The sequence below is a fragment of the Hippocampus comes genome, unplaced genomic scaffold (genome assembly GCF_001891065.2).
Source record: "Hippocampus comes isolate QL1 unplaced genomic scaffold, H_comes_QL1_v1.1 scaffold409, whole genome shotgun sequence".
Lineage (NCBI taxonomy): Eukaryota > Metazoa > Chordata > Actinopteri > Syngnathiformes > Syngnathidae > Hippocampus > Hippocampus comes.
In genome coordinates, this window is record NW_017804828.1 from 305,821 (window position 1) to 324,782 (window position 18,962).

Genomic DNA, 18,962 nt, shown 5'->3' on the forward strand with positions numbered 1-18,962 from the left:
GTCTTTGAGATTCAAATAATCAGCGTTAAAGGTAAACTGGCATTTGTGGCGGTACCTGCACCACAGGGTGTCCTCCTGTGTGGGCCTTGACGGCGCCTCTACTTCCCTCCGTCTCGTAGTGAGCTCTGTGGTGCGGCTTTGGCTGCACCTCGATATGGAGCTCATAGTGGTCCGTGCGGCTGGGCACGGGCCATTCCAGAGGGGGGAGAGACGCCAACGGGATACTATGGGTCGCAAAGGACACAGATAAGATAATTGGAATTGCACACGCCGCGTGACGCATTCTTTCCAAATTAACCTGCAAATGCTGGAGACCAGCGGCTTAGACCAGATCGGAGGGATGACAAAGAAGGGTTCTGGAGAAGGTTTGCTTTTCATATCCTGGTCACAGGACACCAAGTAGTTCCCCTCGCCGTGATGCTCCGGATACAGAGTGTAAACCTGGTTGGAAGTCTTGACTAGTTTAGTGGGCAAACTGAAACCATTCATGGCTTCCGGCATGGCGTTGTGTGGATAGTGGGCCCCCATGTTCTGATCCACATGGCCGCCTAGGGGGGAAGGGCTTCGGGAGCGGATGCCGGGCATCAGAGCGGGATTCCTGTACATGTCGTAGGTGCGTTTACCCTGCGGGGAGGTGGAGCGGGAGCCAGGGCGCGGGGAGGGTGAACACGTTCCCAGGTAGCCTTCCTCAGTTAGGCCGGCGTTCGGTGATGTTCCCGGGGAGGTGCGTGGGGAGCCAGTGTGGATGTTCTGTAATCGGGGGCACAGGTCTCCAGGATTGTTGCCGCTACTGGGGGACACGCAGGGGGAAGCCCAGGGGGAATAATTCTCCGAGTGCCAGCTGGTGGACGAGTTGCTGCTGGCGGGGCTCAGGCACTGGGGCTCGCGGTAGGAGAGGTTCTCATGGCCTGGTACGGTCAATGTGGGTCGGGGGCTGTTGACACTGGGGTGGTGGTTCTGCAGGGAGTCGCGAGAGTGGCTGTAGTGCTCCCGGGATGGTGTGATTTCAATGCGCGGGCTCAAGGCCAAGCCTGGGGGCCGGGTACTGTCCAGGTAGTTCTGTGCTTCCTGAGCGTCATATCCTGGCAGAACTTCTGTCTGGTGTTCAATGTAGGAGCGACTACAGGACTTGACAGCATACGGGGAGACCTCCTCCAGGGGAAAGGCTTGCTCAGACTCGGGACTGAGGACTTTGTGAGACGCAAGATTTGGGTCATCTGCACAGAAAGGGGAAAATATATATCACAATTTGGATTTCCAGTTTTACAATCGCAAGCAGTCATGACGCATTCAAAAGTATCTACATTCTCTGCATAACTGGCAACCAATCTATTGTCTGGCTAGAGTGTACGTGCCCTACAATTGTATGTGCCAGGTGGCAGACTGGCAACTGATCTCTTGGTGCTCTGTAATTGAAAAGTGCCAAATCCATTGTTTGTCAAGACCAGGGGTGGGCAACTCTGGTCCTCAAGCTGGAAAATGATCCTGATCATTTGAATCGGATGTGATGGAACAGGAAGACAAATAAAACATCCATGATACCCTCGCTCAAGGACCGGAATTGTCCACCCCTGGTCTAGATGCATACCGTGATTGATGACCAGTCCATTCTCTGCCTGATCATTGACCAACCTATTGCCTGCGTATACTGAATGTACCCTGTGATTGACTGACGATCAATCCACTGTCTGTCTGGCGACCACTCTATTGTTTGTACGCATCCCTCTATGTTCATCATGAATGCTTGAAGAATATTTCTTGCCTTATCTCTCAGGGAGAGCGTGGACACCCTGCAAAGGCAAATCATTTCTGCCGCTTGTTCTTTTGGTCACTACCCACAGCACGTGACCATCAGTGATGATACATGATACACAGATTGAAAAATAAATCAAGAGCTTCGCCTTCCAGCTGAACTCCCTCTTAAACACGACAGGCCGATACAGAGTGCGCATCACTGCAGATGCTGCACCGATCTGCCTGTCGATCTCCCGGAACATCCTCCCCGCACTCGTGAACAAGACTCTAAGACACCAAGACACTTGAACTACTCCACATGGGGCAGGATCTCATCCCAGACATGGAGAGGGCACGACACCCTTTTCCAACTGAGGACCATGGGCTCAGATTGAGACATGCCGATTTTCATTCCAATCGCTTCGCACTCAGATGCGAACCACTCCAGTGAGAGTTGGAGATCACTGCTTGATAACGCCAACAGTACCAAATCATCCGGAAAAAGCAAAGATGCAATACTAAGGCCACCAAACCAGACCTCCTCGACGTCTCAGTTGCACCTCGAAATTCTGTCCATAAAGGTTATGATAGAATCTGTGGAAAAGGGCAGCCTTGTCAGAGTCAAACACACACTGGAAACAAATCTGACTTTCTTTTTAAGGGCAATGTTTTCAAATTTATGGTGGTACAGTACTTCAAGAGCAAAGTATTTTTATTTTTTTATTAAGCAGGATTTGTAAAAAGTGTGCGTCCCACTGTTCTATGGTTTCATTTATTCGTCAAGGAAATGCATGCTTGACATGTTTTGGGATCTGAGTGCTCTTTAAGTTCTAACAACCACTTCTAAACTCTCAAGAAAAAACAACTACTGTACTGGTACTGTATTAGGTATGGATCACGCCCCCAACCCCCACCATTAACGTCAGGGGAAGGGAGTGATGGGGAGGGGGGGGGCGTTGTAGTGGCGCCAAAATCTGTTCACCAACCTTGACGTCCTCCCTCAGCCTCGCTGCCGTAAGATGCTTCATATTCAAACAAGTACTCAAAGTCCAGATCCTCGTCGGGGCAGTTGACCCGGCTCAGCTCCTCCTCCAAGCGGTTCTGGTCGTACAAGGAGCTCATCTGTCTAACGTCTACTCCGCGTTCGGGACGAAAAGGGCGGGGGAAGGCGCGAACAAGTCCAGCGCACTCAGGACTCCCCAAATTAAATAATAATAATAATAAAAAAAAAAATCAAACAAAATGACACTCTCGCTAAGGAGCAGGAGTGCGCATGTTTCCTGTCTCGCCGGTTTGCGTGTGACGGCGGAACTATTGTCACATCAACTGCAGAACCCACGCCCTCCCCCGCCCCTCGAGTAGTTTGGAACCTCCGCCAAGGTTTGTTTAACGTACGCCATACAGTGGTGTGGACGTAACATATTTTAGCATGAGCTATAGGGTAGTTTTTTTAAATAGCCACAACAAGAACAACATTTGCTTTAGGTTCTTTTTAATCATGTGCGAATAGAACATAATACGCCACACAATTATTGATTGATGGTTAGTTTTCATTGTCTCAAGAAAGAAAAAGCATGGCAGCTAAATAAAGCAAATTAAAGTAGTCTAGTTAGGATTTTAATTAGTTAGATATAATACGAATATGTATATTTAAATAATACACAGTAGCCGTGTTCAGTTAATATTGTACATCCATTACATTTAACAATAATTACAGTCACCATTGAACAATGAGAGTGACGGCCTTTTTATGTCATTTGTTGTATGTAATAATAAAAAGAGTAATTATCAATAATAAGCGATTAAAAAAATAAATTAAGGATTCTGGCCGAAATCTTGTTTGAAGTACAGCATATAAAATCTATGGTTAATAAATTGCATTGCATGCACAAATAAATCAAGTAATGCTTATTTAAGCATACCAGGATTGGTCGGGGTGTTGAATTTAAAAAAAGTCATTTATAATCATTGAACAACATGACAACATTGGCTGCTTTTTGATATTGGAAACAGGCTTTGCATTGTGCTGCTGCACCCTGGTGTCTGACATGCTGCATTGACCAAACTTTGCAACAATGTACAGCAACTGTAATTGCTTCAATTTAAAATAACACAGCATTTGGGATAAACGCCCCATCCTAGTCAAACAGACCCACTGGTGCCTTTCCCAATGGACCGGAGGAGATTTCCTTCAAACTACATTCAACATGCTGTTTATCCAATGGGGAAATAGACTCAAAAATAATCTTGTGTGTTTTGGTTGACAGTCACAAAAAAGTGATACAAGAGAAAGCTTTGATAAAATAGTCACACATACCGTGAACATTCACAAAGAACACATGAAATTTGAATTCTGACCACGACAACATGACAACGTCCCTCAAGCATTGACTCTAGCCCAAAACGTGGTAACGCGTAGAAAAGACTAGGCGAATGATGTCACTCATCAACTTGCATTAATTCAGGAACATGTAATAAATAATGAAAATTTTTTGATTACCATAGAATCACAACACTTGAGCAGTACCTTGATCCATGGACCTCATGGTGTGGTACTGGGTCACTCTCCAAGTCCCTCTAAACATTAGGAGACAAAAGAAAAAAAAACCCAAGAAATAAAAAAATGTTGGAGGGGGGAAAAAAGTCAAATCAAAGTCACTCAGGTCTAACAAGCATGGCAAAGTTTCAGTTTCTCAGTTAAAAAAATGCTGAGGGGGATGGCAAAAAGGCAAACAAAAGTCCAAGTTGTAAAAAGTCTCATCCGAGTTGAGTGAAAAGGAGCAGCGGTGGAGGTTCGGCTGGCCAGTGGTTCTTTGGAGTAACGAGAGCGGCTTCCCTGCCCTGCTCTGAGTGTTTATAATGGTGCAATGCTGTAAAATAACGGGATTCCCTCAGTGTTTCCTCCTGTTTGGGCGCCCTCGCCATGGAAACCTGGAGCCGCTCCATGTTGGGAGACTCAGGGCTTTTCCTGCAAAGACCCACACTCAGGAATCCATGACGTCTCCCATTCCTGAGCCAAAGCATTTCTGTGGCTTTCTCTCAGACAGTAGCGCACAAGAACCTCATTGTGGGACCCCAGAACTCTCTGCGGGAGTACGACCAGTGAGCGACAAAAGAGGGATGTTCCGGTTCTGCTTTTTGATTACATGATACTCGTTATGGAACGGTCTAGTTTTGGGATGTTATGCGGCCGACAGTTATTTTATCCACTTCCTTTAAAAAGAAACCTACGCGACAGTTGATCATAAATTTGCATAAAAGGCATATGGACTCCTTGAACTCACCAGCCCAGTCCAAATGTACTGTGTTATGATTGCATTTCAATTTATGTTAATCACAGTTAGTCTTCAGTAGTCCTATTCAAGCATTGGTAGTCAGGTCTAGTCAGTACTCACTAGTCTCACAGAGATGTATTCAGGAAGAGTTAAGTTTCTACTTTGCGCATTTAATAAGTGATAATCAGACCCATTTAGTCCAAAATCAACCCTATTCAGAGAGTTAGTTCTTAGCTTGCTCATTAGTTTGTCCAAATGTGACAGCCAGGCCTGTTTAGTCTGAAATAAACCCAATTCAGGAAGAGAGTTGCTGTACTTTCTAGTTTGAAAATCGACTTTCTTCTGTGCTAGAACTAAATAGGTCTGGCTGTCAGCTCTCTGATAGGAGAGTTCGAGCCTATCTAGTCCTAGTCAGGTCTATTCTTCTACTATGTGCTAGTTTGTCAGATTTGCTTTGGCAGAGTTAGCTCCAAGTTTGCCAGAGTAAGAGCCCATCTAATCCAGGTCATACTAAACACATTGTCCAAACATATTTGGACATCTATTTTAAAGACTTAGATAAAGCAAGGTATTCTGGGAAATGAAGTGCTGTTTTTGCATTATACCAAACACTTTCAACATTTTTATCTGAATAGGCTTTTAATGTCAATTAAAACTAATTAATTCACTTTATAATTTTCTATAATTAAATCTTGTGCACATAAATTCCTTACAATAATATTCGTATGAAACACGCTTGCCCTTCAAAAATTAACTGACTTCTTCCGAATGAACTTGCCCACCACATTTAATAGTCCAAGGTTATACAACTCACACTATGAATGACTAAATGAATATGGCACATGCTTAAGAGAGGAAAACTGCTGATGTCCAGACGACCAAGTTTGCATTTCCGCTTTTTTTTTTTTTTTTTTTTTAACTTTCTTAAACTCTGTCTCAAAAAACCCAATTTTTCCAAACTCTAGTGGCACTTTCCATCACTGTACACCTCATTCAAACTGAGGTCGACTTGTCTGGGTTACGACATTGCCCTCTTTGCTAGTGCAACATGTGGAACTCAGATCTTAAAACCAATCAGTGAGAATAGAATATGGAAAGCATGTCTTATGGAATTATTCTGGAGGAAACATAAGTGGAAAAAGCAAGCTTTGCCTCCATTTGGTCCACATCTTATATGCCATGCACGACACATGGGCCTTATGTATGTATTAGTCCCAGTTAAAAGCCTGACCTCCTGATAGTACACACCGGTGACCACCACAGCTATTTGTAATTCCTGACACAGAAAAATTAGCTTTTTTTTCTTTAATATTTAAAAATATGTCATTTTGCCAGGAGAACTTTGGCAAAGGAACCCCGAGACAGTCAATCTACAGGTTTCACTTATGTCTTTAGTAGAGTACGTGGGCTTATTGTACATTTGAAAAAGATGAGAGACGATTTAGTTCATATTTCATTATCGCAAAGTTATCAACAACAGCGGACCACACCGCTGTCATTGTATCGATTTTCTATTTTCTCTTAGTCCACCCATAGACACGTTTCAGGTTTTCATCTCAGTTACACCTCAAAGAAGCATAAAGGTATCTTTGAAGAATCAATATAATAAGACTAATCTGTCAGACATTCGAATGCTTTTGTTTATGTGATAAATAAGTGGGTTCAAATAAAAGGTGTTGCCTATCAGATCCAAATGTCAGTACCTGGAAATAGAAGATGCAATGTTGGTGTCTTTTTGTATAGTCAGTCTTTCGTGACCCCTTCAAATGTTTTCAGTCCAAAGCAAAAACAAAAGAAATGGGCTCACTGTTACAATACTTTTGGAGAGGAGTGTAAACATTGACGGAGGATGTTCAAAATACGGTTAGACACTTGCAAGGATAAGCAGTTGGTGTGCTTTTTTCCAATTTTTCCAAAATCAAAAATTTCCCCAGTGTGGGACAGTAAAGGATATCTTAATTACAAAGTGACATCGCCAACTAGAGGCCTGGCATGTATATTACTGTTTTCAGTCATTTTGTAGACACCGTATGCGTCAACAGGGATTGTTTTGACCATGTTGTCCTCTCAAAATGAGAGGAAACGTTTCATTTTTGTTGGTCATCATTTTAACATAGCCTACGTTAAGATGGTCACATTGAGCTTCAAGCAATGCTGGTGATAGTCTTTGTTCATTGGTCGTGACATGACGAAAAAAAAAAGCAATCCCAAGCTTGCAGCGCTGGCATGTCCTGGTACGAGAAGGAATCTTATTTCCTTCCTGCCACAACTTGAGATCCTCTGAGAACATTTTCCCCCCTTTTTTTTCCAATGTGTGTGAGGTCAGATGTTCCATCAACATGGAAACTCCATACATCCTGATGGAACCCGCCTGCTTATGTAACTGGATTCTGATCGATCCTCACATGTCAGCGAAAAGAATGCAAGTGTCCGCGCTTCCAGTGGAAAAGTGGCAGGCTCGCTTGTGGATTTTCCTCCTTTGGAGCACAATACCCAATCCGCTACCCCCCACTTCCCCCCTTTAAGACGGTAGCTCCAGGTTTCCACCTCCATCCGCGACTATTTCATAACTTTGACACGTTATCTTGGTAAGGAAGCAAAAAAGGTATTTGGTTGTCAAAACAACGTAGAACAACCTCATTAATGCTTACACTCACAATGAATCACACACAGAGAAACGCAGAGGTCTTTGGTTCACTTGTACTTTTTTTTTTGGGGGTGGGGTATGAAAAGAAACTGTACGGCGTGTTCGACGTTTGCAAGTATGTATCGTTTACACTTGCGTCAAATGCATCATCATAAACAATGAACACCTTAGATGTCGCTCTAAATCATCCACGAATTGCTTCCAATAACAACAACAATGCTACGTTTGTTTGCTTGTACGGTAAACACCTGAGAGCCCTGTCGCGTGGAGCAAAAAACCCCACACACAAAAACTGAGCTATAATCATTAATCAACGGTTTAAAACTGCAGATATATCACAAATAATGATCTCAAAAGATACCCCTAATCCAATCCTAACCCAAGAACAAAGGGTTTGAAGCAGACAACAAAATAGCCACATTAATGTACTGATTTTTTTTTCCAGTGCAAAAAAGAGTTCTTTTGCATTAAAAAAAATAAAAATACCACCCAAGGACAGCACAAGATTGCTGAACAAAAACCTGTTACGTAAAAGAATTCTTTTTTTTTTTCACAAATACGACTGACTAAAAATGTTGAGATTATTGAGGTAGGCCTCCGTTGTTTGTCCGGTATGTCATTCAAAATCCGCACAAAAATGATTAGGCCTACTCATGTTATAGTGTAGGGCAGTAAAAAATAAAATAAACAAAAAAACGGTGTATGCGCAACTGAGACATGTCTGCCATCTAGTGATGAATGGTCAAATTGCAACTCAAAATGACAGTCAACATATTTGTTGTTCGGCACCTGCGAATTAGCAAATTCACAGAGCCCTCCCCCCAATTTAAAATTTTTTTATTTTATTTTTTTTACTGGGATGTTTTTCCCATTTAAGACACGATTTTCGTGGTAAATGTATAAGGAAGGTTTATCAACATTTCGGAGGGAATGGTTTGGGTTTGTAAAATAAATAATATACTGCCGTGGTATTTCCTACGGTGGCTTAAAATGAAATACAATTAAATATCTAGAAGAGAAGCCAAATATTCCCTTCTGCTTTAGTCAACATGATTCTGATTTTATGGCAGTCGTAACTTTCTTGCCAAAAGAGACACTAGTGGCCACCATAGCAGGGATTACATGTGATTTGAATGCAAACAGTTTGGGCATTCGGTGCAACTACAATATAGTTCCATACTATCATCCGGACAAACTCAAGTCATGACCACGGGACATTTTGCGGTCTGTCAGCTTGTTCTCTTCCATTGGGAATGCAAAGCTGTTTCCGAGTGGAAAACTCACTCTTGTCTTGACTCGAGGCCCCCGGAGATGAAACGAATCAACCTGCTTCATTTGCCTGGACGTTATGTAACAAGCACCTCGTGCAAGTCCACACTTTGTCCACATCTTGGACAAAGTGCACCCCCCCCCCCCCCCCCCCCCGTGTTTTTCGAAAATTTCCACTCCCCGGGGAAGACTGTCTGCACGATTTTGGAATGCGTCTTGTGGGAATTTCTGATCATTTGTGAGTTAGGAATCTCTCTTCGAGTTCACCCTAGATGAGTTTGATGAGCTTGTTCTTCTACACTGGACACATCCAAGCACGCCTTTTTGGACCTTCATTTAGGCACTGGAAAAAGAACAGGGCCTTCCCCAAATTGTTACTGCTAGCTGAAAGCAATCAGTTGTCCATATTTTGCTCAGGCAAAAAAAAAAAAAAAATGCTAAAATTAAAAGCTCTGATTGATTTACTGAACTGGTTGAGAGGTCCGTCTCAAAAGCAGGGGGCACCAACCTTTTTGAAAGTGAGAGATACTTCTTGGGCACTGAATAAAGCAAAGGGCTGCCAGTTTGATACACTTCTGAAATAACGGATTTGTTCAAATTACCTTTAATAACATCTGATTAGGCAGCACGGTGGTCGACTGGTTCGCACGTCCTCCTCACAGTGCAGAGGTCCAGGGTTAGATTCCGAGCTACGGCCTTCCTGTGTGGAGTTTCCATGTTCTCCCCGTGACAGCGTGGATTTTCTCCAGGTACTCCGGTTTCCTTCTACATTCAAGAAACATGCACGGTAGGTTAATGAAACATTCTAAATTGTCTGTGGGTGTGGTTGTTTGTCTGTCTGTGCCCTGTGATTGGCTGGTACCCCGCCTACAGCCCATAGATAATGGATGAATATTCATTCACTGATTTTGATTTTTCACAATAACCACCACCATAATAATCACCATGTCCTATTACTGGTGAGCTATTCTTTTTAGAAGAGGGCCACTACCTCCTCATTTAGTCCTTGGGGGCTATTTGGTGCCCACAGCGAGCATGTTGCTGGCCTCTGCTCTCGACAGGGAAACCTCTCAGGTTGATCACAATCCGTCCAGGGACACTGTTCACAATTTTTTTGGTATACAATGTAAAACCATTTCCATCATTCAACTTTTAGAAAGTGCACAAGCAACCTTTAAGGAACATTTGGACACTCTTAATGGTCATATACGTAAAATGACTTAATCACTGTTCATTAGAATTTAAAACAAAACGACTCACCCTTCAATGTCAGAGGCCGTTGAAGGTCTGGGAACTGTCATACAAAAGTAAAAAAAAAATAAAATAAAAATAAATGGCAGGATATTAAAACTGAAATACCACACTCACCTTTAACTTTGAGGGAAATTACTGCTTGTGCTTGGTGTTGGAGGCAAAAATCATCCCAGGACAACAAAGCAGGAAATTTATTAATCATCAGCACAGTAACGACACAGTTTTGTTTTGCTTGAAAGGGAGAAGCCAACTACTGGTAAATAGCATTAAAAAAAAAAGGTGAACACATACAAACAAAAATAAGTTATTTACAGGCACCCACATCATGCTTACCACTTTAATGGCAACATAATAAATAACAATATTTTTAATATGAATTCCATAAAACACAGTAGGGCAGAGACACAATAAGATTCACTGCATCACTGGGAGAAATTAAATAAACATATTGACAATATTAACAATGAATTTGTCATAGTTATCCCTTCTTGTTAAAGCCAGTAACAGGGCTGCAAGTTTTTTCTTTTGTTTTTTTTTAACTGGCTTTAGGTCACAACCACATGAAAGTAGCGAGGGGCCCAAAATAACCATCGCTGCTGGGGATGCGGGGTCGGTATAGAAAGACGCTGGGACCAATTTATCCCGAGACGTAGCGGGCCCGCTGACATTGACCGCCTCCACTGCCTGACGCATAAACAAAAGTGACTTTTATGGTCACCCAAATGGTTGCGAAATGTATAATTCTGGCACTCCTTTTAGAAATCACAGTTTGCGGAGTCTCGAGTCCCACAATAAAACTGCTACTGCTACCAACGATGGCGAATGTAAGCTTTTGAAAGGCCATCAAACTCATTGGCATCATTTTTTTTTTAAATAGACGTGGAGAAATAAATTAGCAAGATGTGTCATATTTCGTACATACAGGCAAAGCACCCGCAATTGTTTCGAACTTATGATGTGAAGTTTGTGTTAAACGTGTCCATGTCACATGATGTAGATCTGCACTGGAGTGAATGATGACGACACCCATCAGGCAGCGCCCACTACGAGGTGAGCTTGGAATAGTTGGGCGGGGAGAAGCGCCGACGCAGGTACTTGAGGATGTAGAGGGGCAAACAGCTGACCAGCGTGATGGACGTCACCTTCCACAGGAACGACGGCGTGGTGATGAAGTACACATCTGAAAGTGACAAAAACGCCCACGACAGCTCTCACTCAACAGAGAAGACACAGAGAAGGAGGAAAAAACTCACGTTCGATATACAGTGCTGCAGCAACACCCCTGAACTGAAAGTTGCTAGCTTTGATGCTTCTTTCGGAAAAAATAAATAAATAAAAAATCCTTACTTGTGTCTGACAAGTTGGTAAATCTAGCAACAGATTAAGATGGAAAAACTGGGTAGAACTGTTGAAAGAGAATACGTAATTTGATTGGCTGGTAGCATCACGTGGGAGGAGCAGAGATAAAGCAGAAATGCGCTCCAGCTCAACACTGCCCATTAAAGGCAGCTGAAAACAGACCCGTTTGCGTTCTCCCCAAGGAAGAGAGAAGCAGAAGGAGGAAAAATAATTTTCCAGAACAACTGAAGCTTTTCCAGGAAATTAAATTTTTTTTCTTCATTTTTTTGTGTTTTCCATGACTGAAAAATTAGTCTGTAATTTTCCAGGTTGTCCGGGATGTGTGACCACCCTGCTTTCTTGATTGTTTACATGCAAACATGTTACGCACAGACACGGTTTGCCTCGTGTAGCTGGCTCTCTCCCTCACAGTTTCTCCACACCGACCTTAAAAGGGACCGTGCACACAAAGAAATGCACTTTAGGCCAAATCTGGTATTTGATGATATGTCAAGCTTTCCACCCTGGAATACCGTACATATCTATTTCCATGATTTATAATGGCTAGAAGCAGATCTGCACCGGCCATCCTCAAAAGGTTTTGTCTCTGACTTACATGTGTTTTTGCCTCGACCTTCCTTCCATCTAACAATGACGATAAACCAAACCTCTTTGGTAAGCACAATGTCGAGTTGAAACGACGCGTGAAGGCTGACCTTTAAAATCTATTCTTGTGTGCCTCAGTGAAGAAAAGCGTCCCCAAAAAAAGGTACCCTTGACCACATGCCAGCCATGACTTGCAGCGGTCGAGATCGCAGGCTCAAAATGGATCTCCACTGCCCACAGAAGCCCTAAAATAAAGGCTAGTAACATTTTGGGTGTTACTGGCCAACACGACTCAGCGTGTCAACTCATCAGGAACCGACTGCTGTGGTCGTTTGTTTGAAACTCCTTAGTAACATTGTAAGGACAGCACTCCCTCTTGCTTATGTACGTTTAAAAAAACAGAAGTCCACCATTTCACTTTTAAATTTGCGGCTTTATCAATAAAATACTGACCAAAAATTAAATGATCCATTTTAAGTCATTCACAGTAAGTCGTTTGCTGCCCGGATGAGGTGCAGTTGAAATCAAAATAGAGGTCAAATATATTTAAGTCAACTGACCAATTGCTGTTTGAGGTTAAGGGAAGGGACATATCTGGCCTTTTCCAAAATGGAAAAAAAAGCATGTAAGGTCATAGCAGGTTGAAAGTTCCATTTGAAAGTCACGAAACAGACTTGGAGCCCGCTGAGGGCATCTCACCAATGAAGTCATGCAGAAAGACGAGCGACGCCACATAACAGGCCAAGCTGAGGAGTTCGGCAACCATCATGAGCCAGTGCCACGTCTGGATGGTCAGCGCCACCATGAGCAGCTCGGTGAGGATGAGCGACGTGAAGGAGATGGCCACGATGTGGACGAACTCCGACTCGAAGAGCAGCAGTGCCCCGTACATGATGATGCTGCCTGCGAGGCCCAGCGAGTTCAATGTTACAGTCAAATGACACTCTAAGATGTGCTTTTGCGTCTCGCTGCGAACTAGTTTGCGCAGCGGCGTCAGTATTAGGTCCTCGCGCCGCACAAGAGGGAATCTTTGGTTACAGCCGTGTTCTTGACACCATTTGTGGACCAGAAGCTTTCGTCATACAAATACTGACTATAAATATGACTTTCTCTGCTAACAACAAAATTATTAAATGTAGAAAGAGGCTGAGGTAAGCGACACAATGTATTGTTTTCAATTATCTTATCTGATGGTTTTGCAATTAGACAACCAAGAATGAAGCTAAAATGTACACTAGAACATTAATTGTTCAGTTTTTGGCAAAATTATATCCGCACGAACCGACTAATTCTATTTCCGATTTATTATGCGGAAAAATAAATCCAAACCCAAACAAAACAAAAGTCAAAGAAAGCTCCTTGAATTAAGTTGAGAGGGTCCGTGGCTTTTCTCTTTGTTAAGACAAGAACATTCACTATTTAACATACTCGCAGCAAAAAAAAAAAAAACAAACAAAAAAAAGTCAAACTAGTAGAGAAATTGAGAAAATGACAATCTCAGTGAGTTCTTACCTTGATAAATACTGATTAAAACCCATATTAGAAAAGTCTTAAAGGACAGAGGTCTCCCCTGAAGGAAGAAATCACACAAGAATATTTACACAGTGATTTTGTCATTATTCAAAATACCACTTTTGTGTAAACGTTCGCTACATACCTTCAACAAGTCTTTGTATAACTCCGGATATAACATGGCCACCTCGGACTTGACATCTTTGTCCAACACCAGGGAGAAGACGGGGAACATTGTGTAGATGGAGGAGTAGCTGAAACGTGGGAAATGATCGTGACGTTTCATGTTAAGCATGTGGAGGACAAGCCCGCTGGGACATGTTGCCATTTTGGCATTGAGAAACATGGCAGCTACGTGCTCTCACCCAATAATGAGAAATCCTTGGTAGAGTGGCACTGAAGCAAAGTAGAAGACAGACGAGAAGACGGCCTGTGCAACAGAAGAGAGAAGTTGTTTGAATTCAGGCAAAGCAAGGCCAGGCATTTTTATTGATGGAGCGCATCTCATCCATCAGGTAACTCAATGTGTGCCACATAAAACATTCATTGCAAGATTCACATTTTGGAAAAATTGGATGACAGAAATGCTTGAAAAGACCTTAATCATAGTTAGGGGAAATAGCAGAGTTCTTAATGTGGATCTAAATCTTCTTAATTCTGGCACGTGGGGCTGAATTCATGCTCAGTTTGCATCTTATTCCATTTGCGAGCTAAATGCTGCAGGACATCAATATTGTTGTACGTGATTCATGACATTCAGTAACTCCAGGTCACTATAAATTTTTGACATTGAGGCATGATGAGGGTTATTGAAGACTCTTAATTGTCCATAGGTGTGAATGTGTGTTAGTCAACATGTGCACTGTGATTGTCTATGGTGTACAGTAACCTGCCTCTCGCCCAAAATCAGCTGGGATAGCCCCCAGCTCACCTGCGACCCTAGCGAGGGCATTGAAAATGGATGGATGGATGGAGGTTGCTGAGGAATGCGCAAGGACATGTTTTTCCCTTTTCGCTTTCAGTATGGATACAATTTGATTGGCTTTAGAAAATACCTTCAAACTTGAGATTCATCATTTAACAACCAAAAAAAAAAACCAAAACACTCTAGTGTGCATTCAAGGACAGTTTATGAAAGGACACAAACCTAGACACTGAACAAGAAGCAGAATCTTCCACGTGAACATCCTTGGGCTGGAATTTGGCACGATGACTGGCAAGCCCCTGCAACTAATTTCGGCGTGCGGGGTTGGCATAGCTGATGCACCATTGAGCTGTCAAGCGCCACGCAGGGCTGCTTCCAGCTGTGGTTGTGGTTGTCCAGACATGTGGAGGAGGGCCCCCCCCCCCAATCCCCCTTGAGGCGGTGAGTCATGGGCTCGCCCTCCGTAGCGGCCCCAAGGTTGGACTGGGATACGGTAGCGGTGGTGTGGGGGCGCTCTGACTCATGACCACACCTTCCTGCCTCACATTGGATGCTTAGTCTTTTGTATACAAGCACCATTTTATCTCATTCCAGATTAAACACATTTGAGCAGTGGTTCCTCATCTGGCTCCAGATGTGTATATTTATATAACTGTATGAATTTGGGGGAAGTGCACAGGGGGCATAATGATCAATTATTTTGATTTTGCTGTAATTGATCATGAAGAAGAATCCAAAAAGACAAATGTCTACTCTATGGTAACAAAAGAATTGATTTCGGTAATTTGAAATAATTATACTGGTCCAAAAAAAAAAATCCTTCTGAGATTGTTCAGTTCATTTGTTTCTCTCGCACGTCAGGTTTTAATAATAATAATAAAATATGTAGTAGTTATATATTAAGTCATATTTGCGAATTACGGGTTACATTCAGCAACAGGTGAAATCTTTTTCTGAAACGTCACTTATAAAAATAGATAAAAATATCTCAAAAACCTGATGTGCTAGACCAGTGTCATTGTTTAAGTATTTACATTTAACAACATGTTTCCATAATGCCAAACAAGAAAAAAAAATGACATGGTTTATATGGGTTTATCAGCTTCTTATGTACGTGGCCAGGGATTGTTTGGTGACCAGTCCAGTATGAACCTTGTCTCTCATCCAAAGTCACCTGGAATTGCCTCCAGCTCACCTGCGACCCGAATGAGGAAAAATCCTCTCGAAAATGGACTGATGCATTCAAAGGCGTCCTTTGAAGGGGATGAGTGTGGACTATCGGAGGGGGTTGATACCTGCATGGTGCTGATGCAAAGGCTCCGGTGGATGACAAACTGGCTGAGGGCTGCCGACCGCTTGTAGCTGTTCCGTCCGTGAACCATCAGGAGACGACCCAAATGTTTGAACTGAGTCACAGAGAAGTCTGCGGCCAGTGAGGCCTGTTTGCCTTCCTGTTGAACACGAGGAACACAGGCAGGACAGTGAGGAGTCTGTCCACCTGAGGCGCCGCCAAGTGGATCATACGCAAAAACACATTTTTTTGTTGTGCTCGTAAAACAGTCAGTGCATGCACACAGACAAATCTGACTCGTTGAAGTTAAGAGTCTAAGCTTAGCAATGGCACCTCCAAATGATGTGTACAAAAATCACCTGTGCAATTCAGAACATTTAACGTTAAAATATATTTTTACAGGACCCCCCCCCCCCCATCAGATAATAGGAGTACTGTAGTGTTTCTGGTATGTAGACTGCTACTTTTTTCCCCCCATGTAAAATACCTCATGCACACAGACAATGAAAATAGACTTATGCGTGTGCACACGACTCCACAATATGTGAACGCGCAAAGGGGTTTTGACAGGAAAGGCGAGCTGTGAGAGAGGTTCGGTCGGTAAGAGTCTCACTTTTCCCTCCACTCCCACGCCACAGTCGGCTTCCTGGATCATGCTGACATCGTTTCCTCCGTCCCCTAAGAGAAAACAAAAGCCATAGAGGTGTCAGGATTCACATCGCCGGTGCTCCGATACAGCGGTTGCTTCTCAAGACACGTCCTTAATTTGAGATCAGAACCCCGCCAGAGAGAGGAAGTAAGATGGACTGTGCGATGAAGGCATCCGTGTCGCCACATGTGAAAAGGACTCTCACCTTAATCCAGGTTCAGTTGAGAAGGTTAAATTCCGATGTGTCCCAACTGTGTCGTTAGGATGGTGTCCAGCACTTTGTGTCCAACCTTGTTATGATCTCTTACTCTATTTATATTGATGGTATTTTGGTACTCTCTGGATATTTATTACAAAGTGGTCATTCTGTCTACCAATCAACAACCTTGACTGGGTCAAAGTACCGGTATGCCCTTTTAGTATCCCATCACTCTGGCAGCCCCAATGAAAGAGTAACAATAATAGATCAGTTAGTCTGGTCGTTTCAATCAAAATTGACAGAGAAAAAAGAAAAAAATAAGCAAAAAAAATAAAATAAAATCAGCAGCCCATACTGCAGTACAACAACGTGGTGAGTAAAAACAGGCTAGCGATTCGTTTGTTTGGAAAATGGCACTGGTATCTTTATAATCTTTTTTTTTTTTAAATGAAATATATAAATCATCATTACAAAATCAACTATTGCAGAAATGGAAAGTATGGACAGTGCTTCACTTTTTTGAACTACAAGAAAGAGTGACTGTGTGTGAAATTGTGAGCAAACGAAATAAATGTGATCCATTTTGGAACAATGCTGTTCAGAAAAAAAAAGTGAAGCTCTGTGAATACTTTCCAGATGCACAGTATGAAAAGTAAAATTTAGTAGTCTGCCTTTTAAGAGCTCGTGTGAGATCATATCTCAAGCTTGTCCGCTTCCGTTGGCTACGCACCGACAGCACAGGTGAGCTTGCCCGTCCGCTCCTGCAGCAGCCGGATAATCTGGGCCTTTTGGGTGGGGGCGCAGCGGCAGCATACCACAGCGGGACACTGACACGCCAGCTCCATGAACTCGTATTCGTAGTATTTCAGACAAACCTGCGGCGCCGAGGACAAACGGACAGTGCTGCATCGGTTTGGATCGTCAGATCACAATCACAGTAAGGGTTACCATTTGACTGATTGTAGCATACAAGCACAGGAGAGGAATCAAACTGGCTTGCCAATAGTCCTTTTATGTCACACTCAAACCTGCCAACTTTAAAGGTAAAGTCTGCCGTTTTTGGTGAGCTGAGTTCAAAGGCGCTCTGAAGGTTATTGTTCAATATGCATTTAAGAAGTGAGATAATTCTGAACACATATGGTAGCTCATTCTGAGTAAATGTTACACTTCTCACTAAGTAACCACCAAAATGTTGGGTGAATGTGAACTACAATATCCTAATCTCGGAATTCAAAACTGCAGTGGTATTAGGAGTTAAAGAAAAAAAGGCGTGATATAATATTTTCGATATGATATAAAACCGTACAATATAACGTTATACCGTACATCGCTTCATTTACATAATACCTCACAATTTCTTACTCCACTCTTCAATTAGCCATTTACAGGCTGCAGTACGTTAATTTCTCATGACATTATACAGCTGCGTTAGCCGGATTAAAAGAAATTAGATTACCTCCAGCGAGTCCCCCGATATCACCAGAGCACAGTCGTGTTTCCTTCTGAAGGCGTTAAGTTCCAGATGGGCCTCTCCTCGTGTGGTCACCTGTCATCGTGACAACTACATTTACAACAGTACTTGAGCGCACACATACACACAAGTTATCAGTGCTTGCTGTTGTACCAAACATGCCTTCTCATAAAATGTCTTATGATTCTGTAGTTTTTGTTGAGTATTTTGACTTTTTTTCTTTATGGTAAAATTATCCATCGATCTATTTTTATTATGCTTATCCCCACTTGTTACTTGAGACAATCCCATCCAATCCCAACCAAAAGGTGACATACAATTACTGGACTGGTTAGCCATCAATTGCAGGCCACATATAAGAGAAACAATCATCCACACTCACACCTATGGACGATTTAGTGTCTTCCATTAAATTAACTTGAGGCACAGATCCAGCCACACGCGGACCAATTATAACAAGTGATACATTTTAAAGTAAACATTGTGAAATTTGGACTGTTTTCTTGCAGAAAATAACTAATAAGAAGGCATTTTGCATCAGCCCTGTAAACAAATTCTCTGGACTGCATTCCAGTTGAAAATTTACAGCTTCACAACCTTGACGTTGGCCAGTTTGACTGAGGAAACTGTCAGCTTAATTGAGACAGAAAAAGAGCAAAAATTCATCCCTGACAGCGCGTGGAGTTAATCTGTCATGAAGAGTTACGCTCAGGCCAGTACATCCGCCAGCCGCTGTCTCCTCAGACGTCAGCACGCATCAGGACTTTGGTGGTGACCAGGAAACTAATCCAG

General features: G+C 42.7%; 2 protein-coding genes across 4 annotated transcripts in view; both read right to left on the bottom strand.

Annotated features, from left to right (window-relative positions):
* The window catches only part of nfatc2a (nuclear factor of activated T cells 2a), a 25,658-nt gene extending 20,788 nt beyond the window's left edge, over window positions 1–4,870 (bottom strand). Inside the window, exons 1-3 of one of the 3 annotated variants that reach the window (XM_019866226.1) lie at window positions 4,262–4,870; window positions 299–1,217; window positions 56–224 (exon numbers count right to left, since the gene is read on the bottom strand). In XM_019866226.1, coding sequence (XP_019721785.1) covers window positions 56–224; window positions 299–1,217; window positions 4,262–4,319 — 1,146 coding nt within the window. In that variant the 5' untranslated portion in view covers window positions 4,320–4,870. Of the gene's footprint in view, window positions 1–55; window positions 225–298; window positions 1,218–2,720; window positions 3,053–4,261 lie in introns of those variants that run through there. The other 2 variants (XM_019866209.1, XM_019866217.1) reach the window with 2 other exon arrangements.
* Window positions 4,871–10,355: 5,485 nt separating this feature from the next.
* The window catches only part of atp9a (ATPase phospholipid transporting 9A), a 29,991-nt gene continuing 21,384 nt past the window's right edge, over window positions 10,356–18,962 (bottom strand). The window contains exons 20-28 of the mRNA XM_019866253.1: window positions 18,156–18,245; window positions 17,430–17,574; window positions 16,465–16,529; window positions 15,856–16,011; window positions 14,001–14,065; window positions 13,781–13,889; window positions 13,636–13,693; window positions 12,823–13,026; window positions 10,356–11,359 (exon numbers count right to left, since the gene is read on the bottom strand). Coding sequence (XP_019721812.1) covers window positions 11,223–11,359; window positions 12,823–13,026; window positions 13,636–13,693; window positions 13,781–13,889; window positions 14,001–14,065; window positions 15,856–16,011; window positions 16,465–16,529; window positions 17,430–17,574; window positions 18,156–18,245 — 1,029 coding nt within the window. The 3' untranslated portion in view covers window positions 10,356–11,222. The remainder of the gene's footprint in view (window positions 11,360–12,822; window positions 13,027–13,635; window positions 13,694–13,780; window positions 13,890–14,000; window positions 14,066–15,855; window positions 16,012–16,464; window positions 16,530–17,429; window positions 17,575–18,155; window positions 18,246–18,962) is intronic.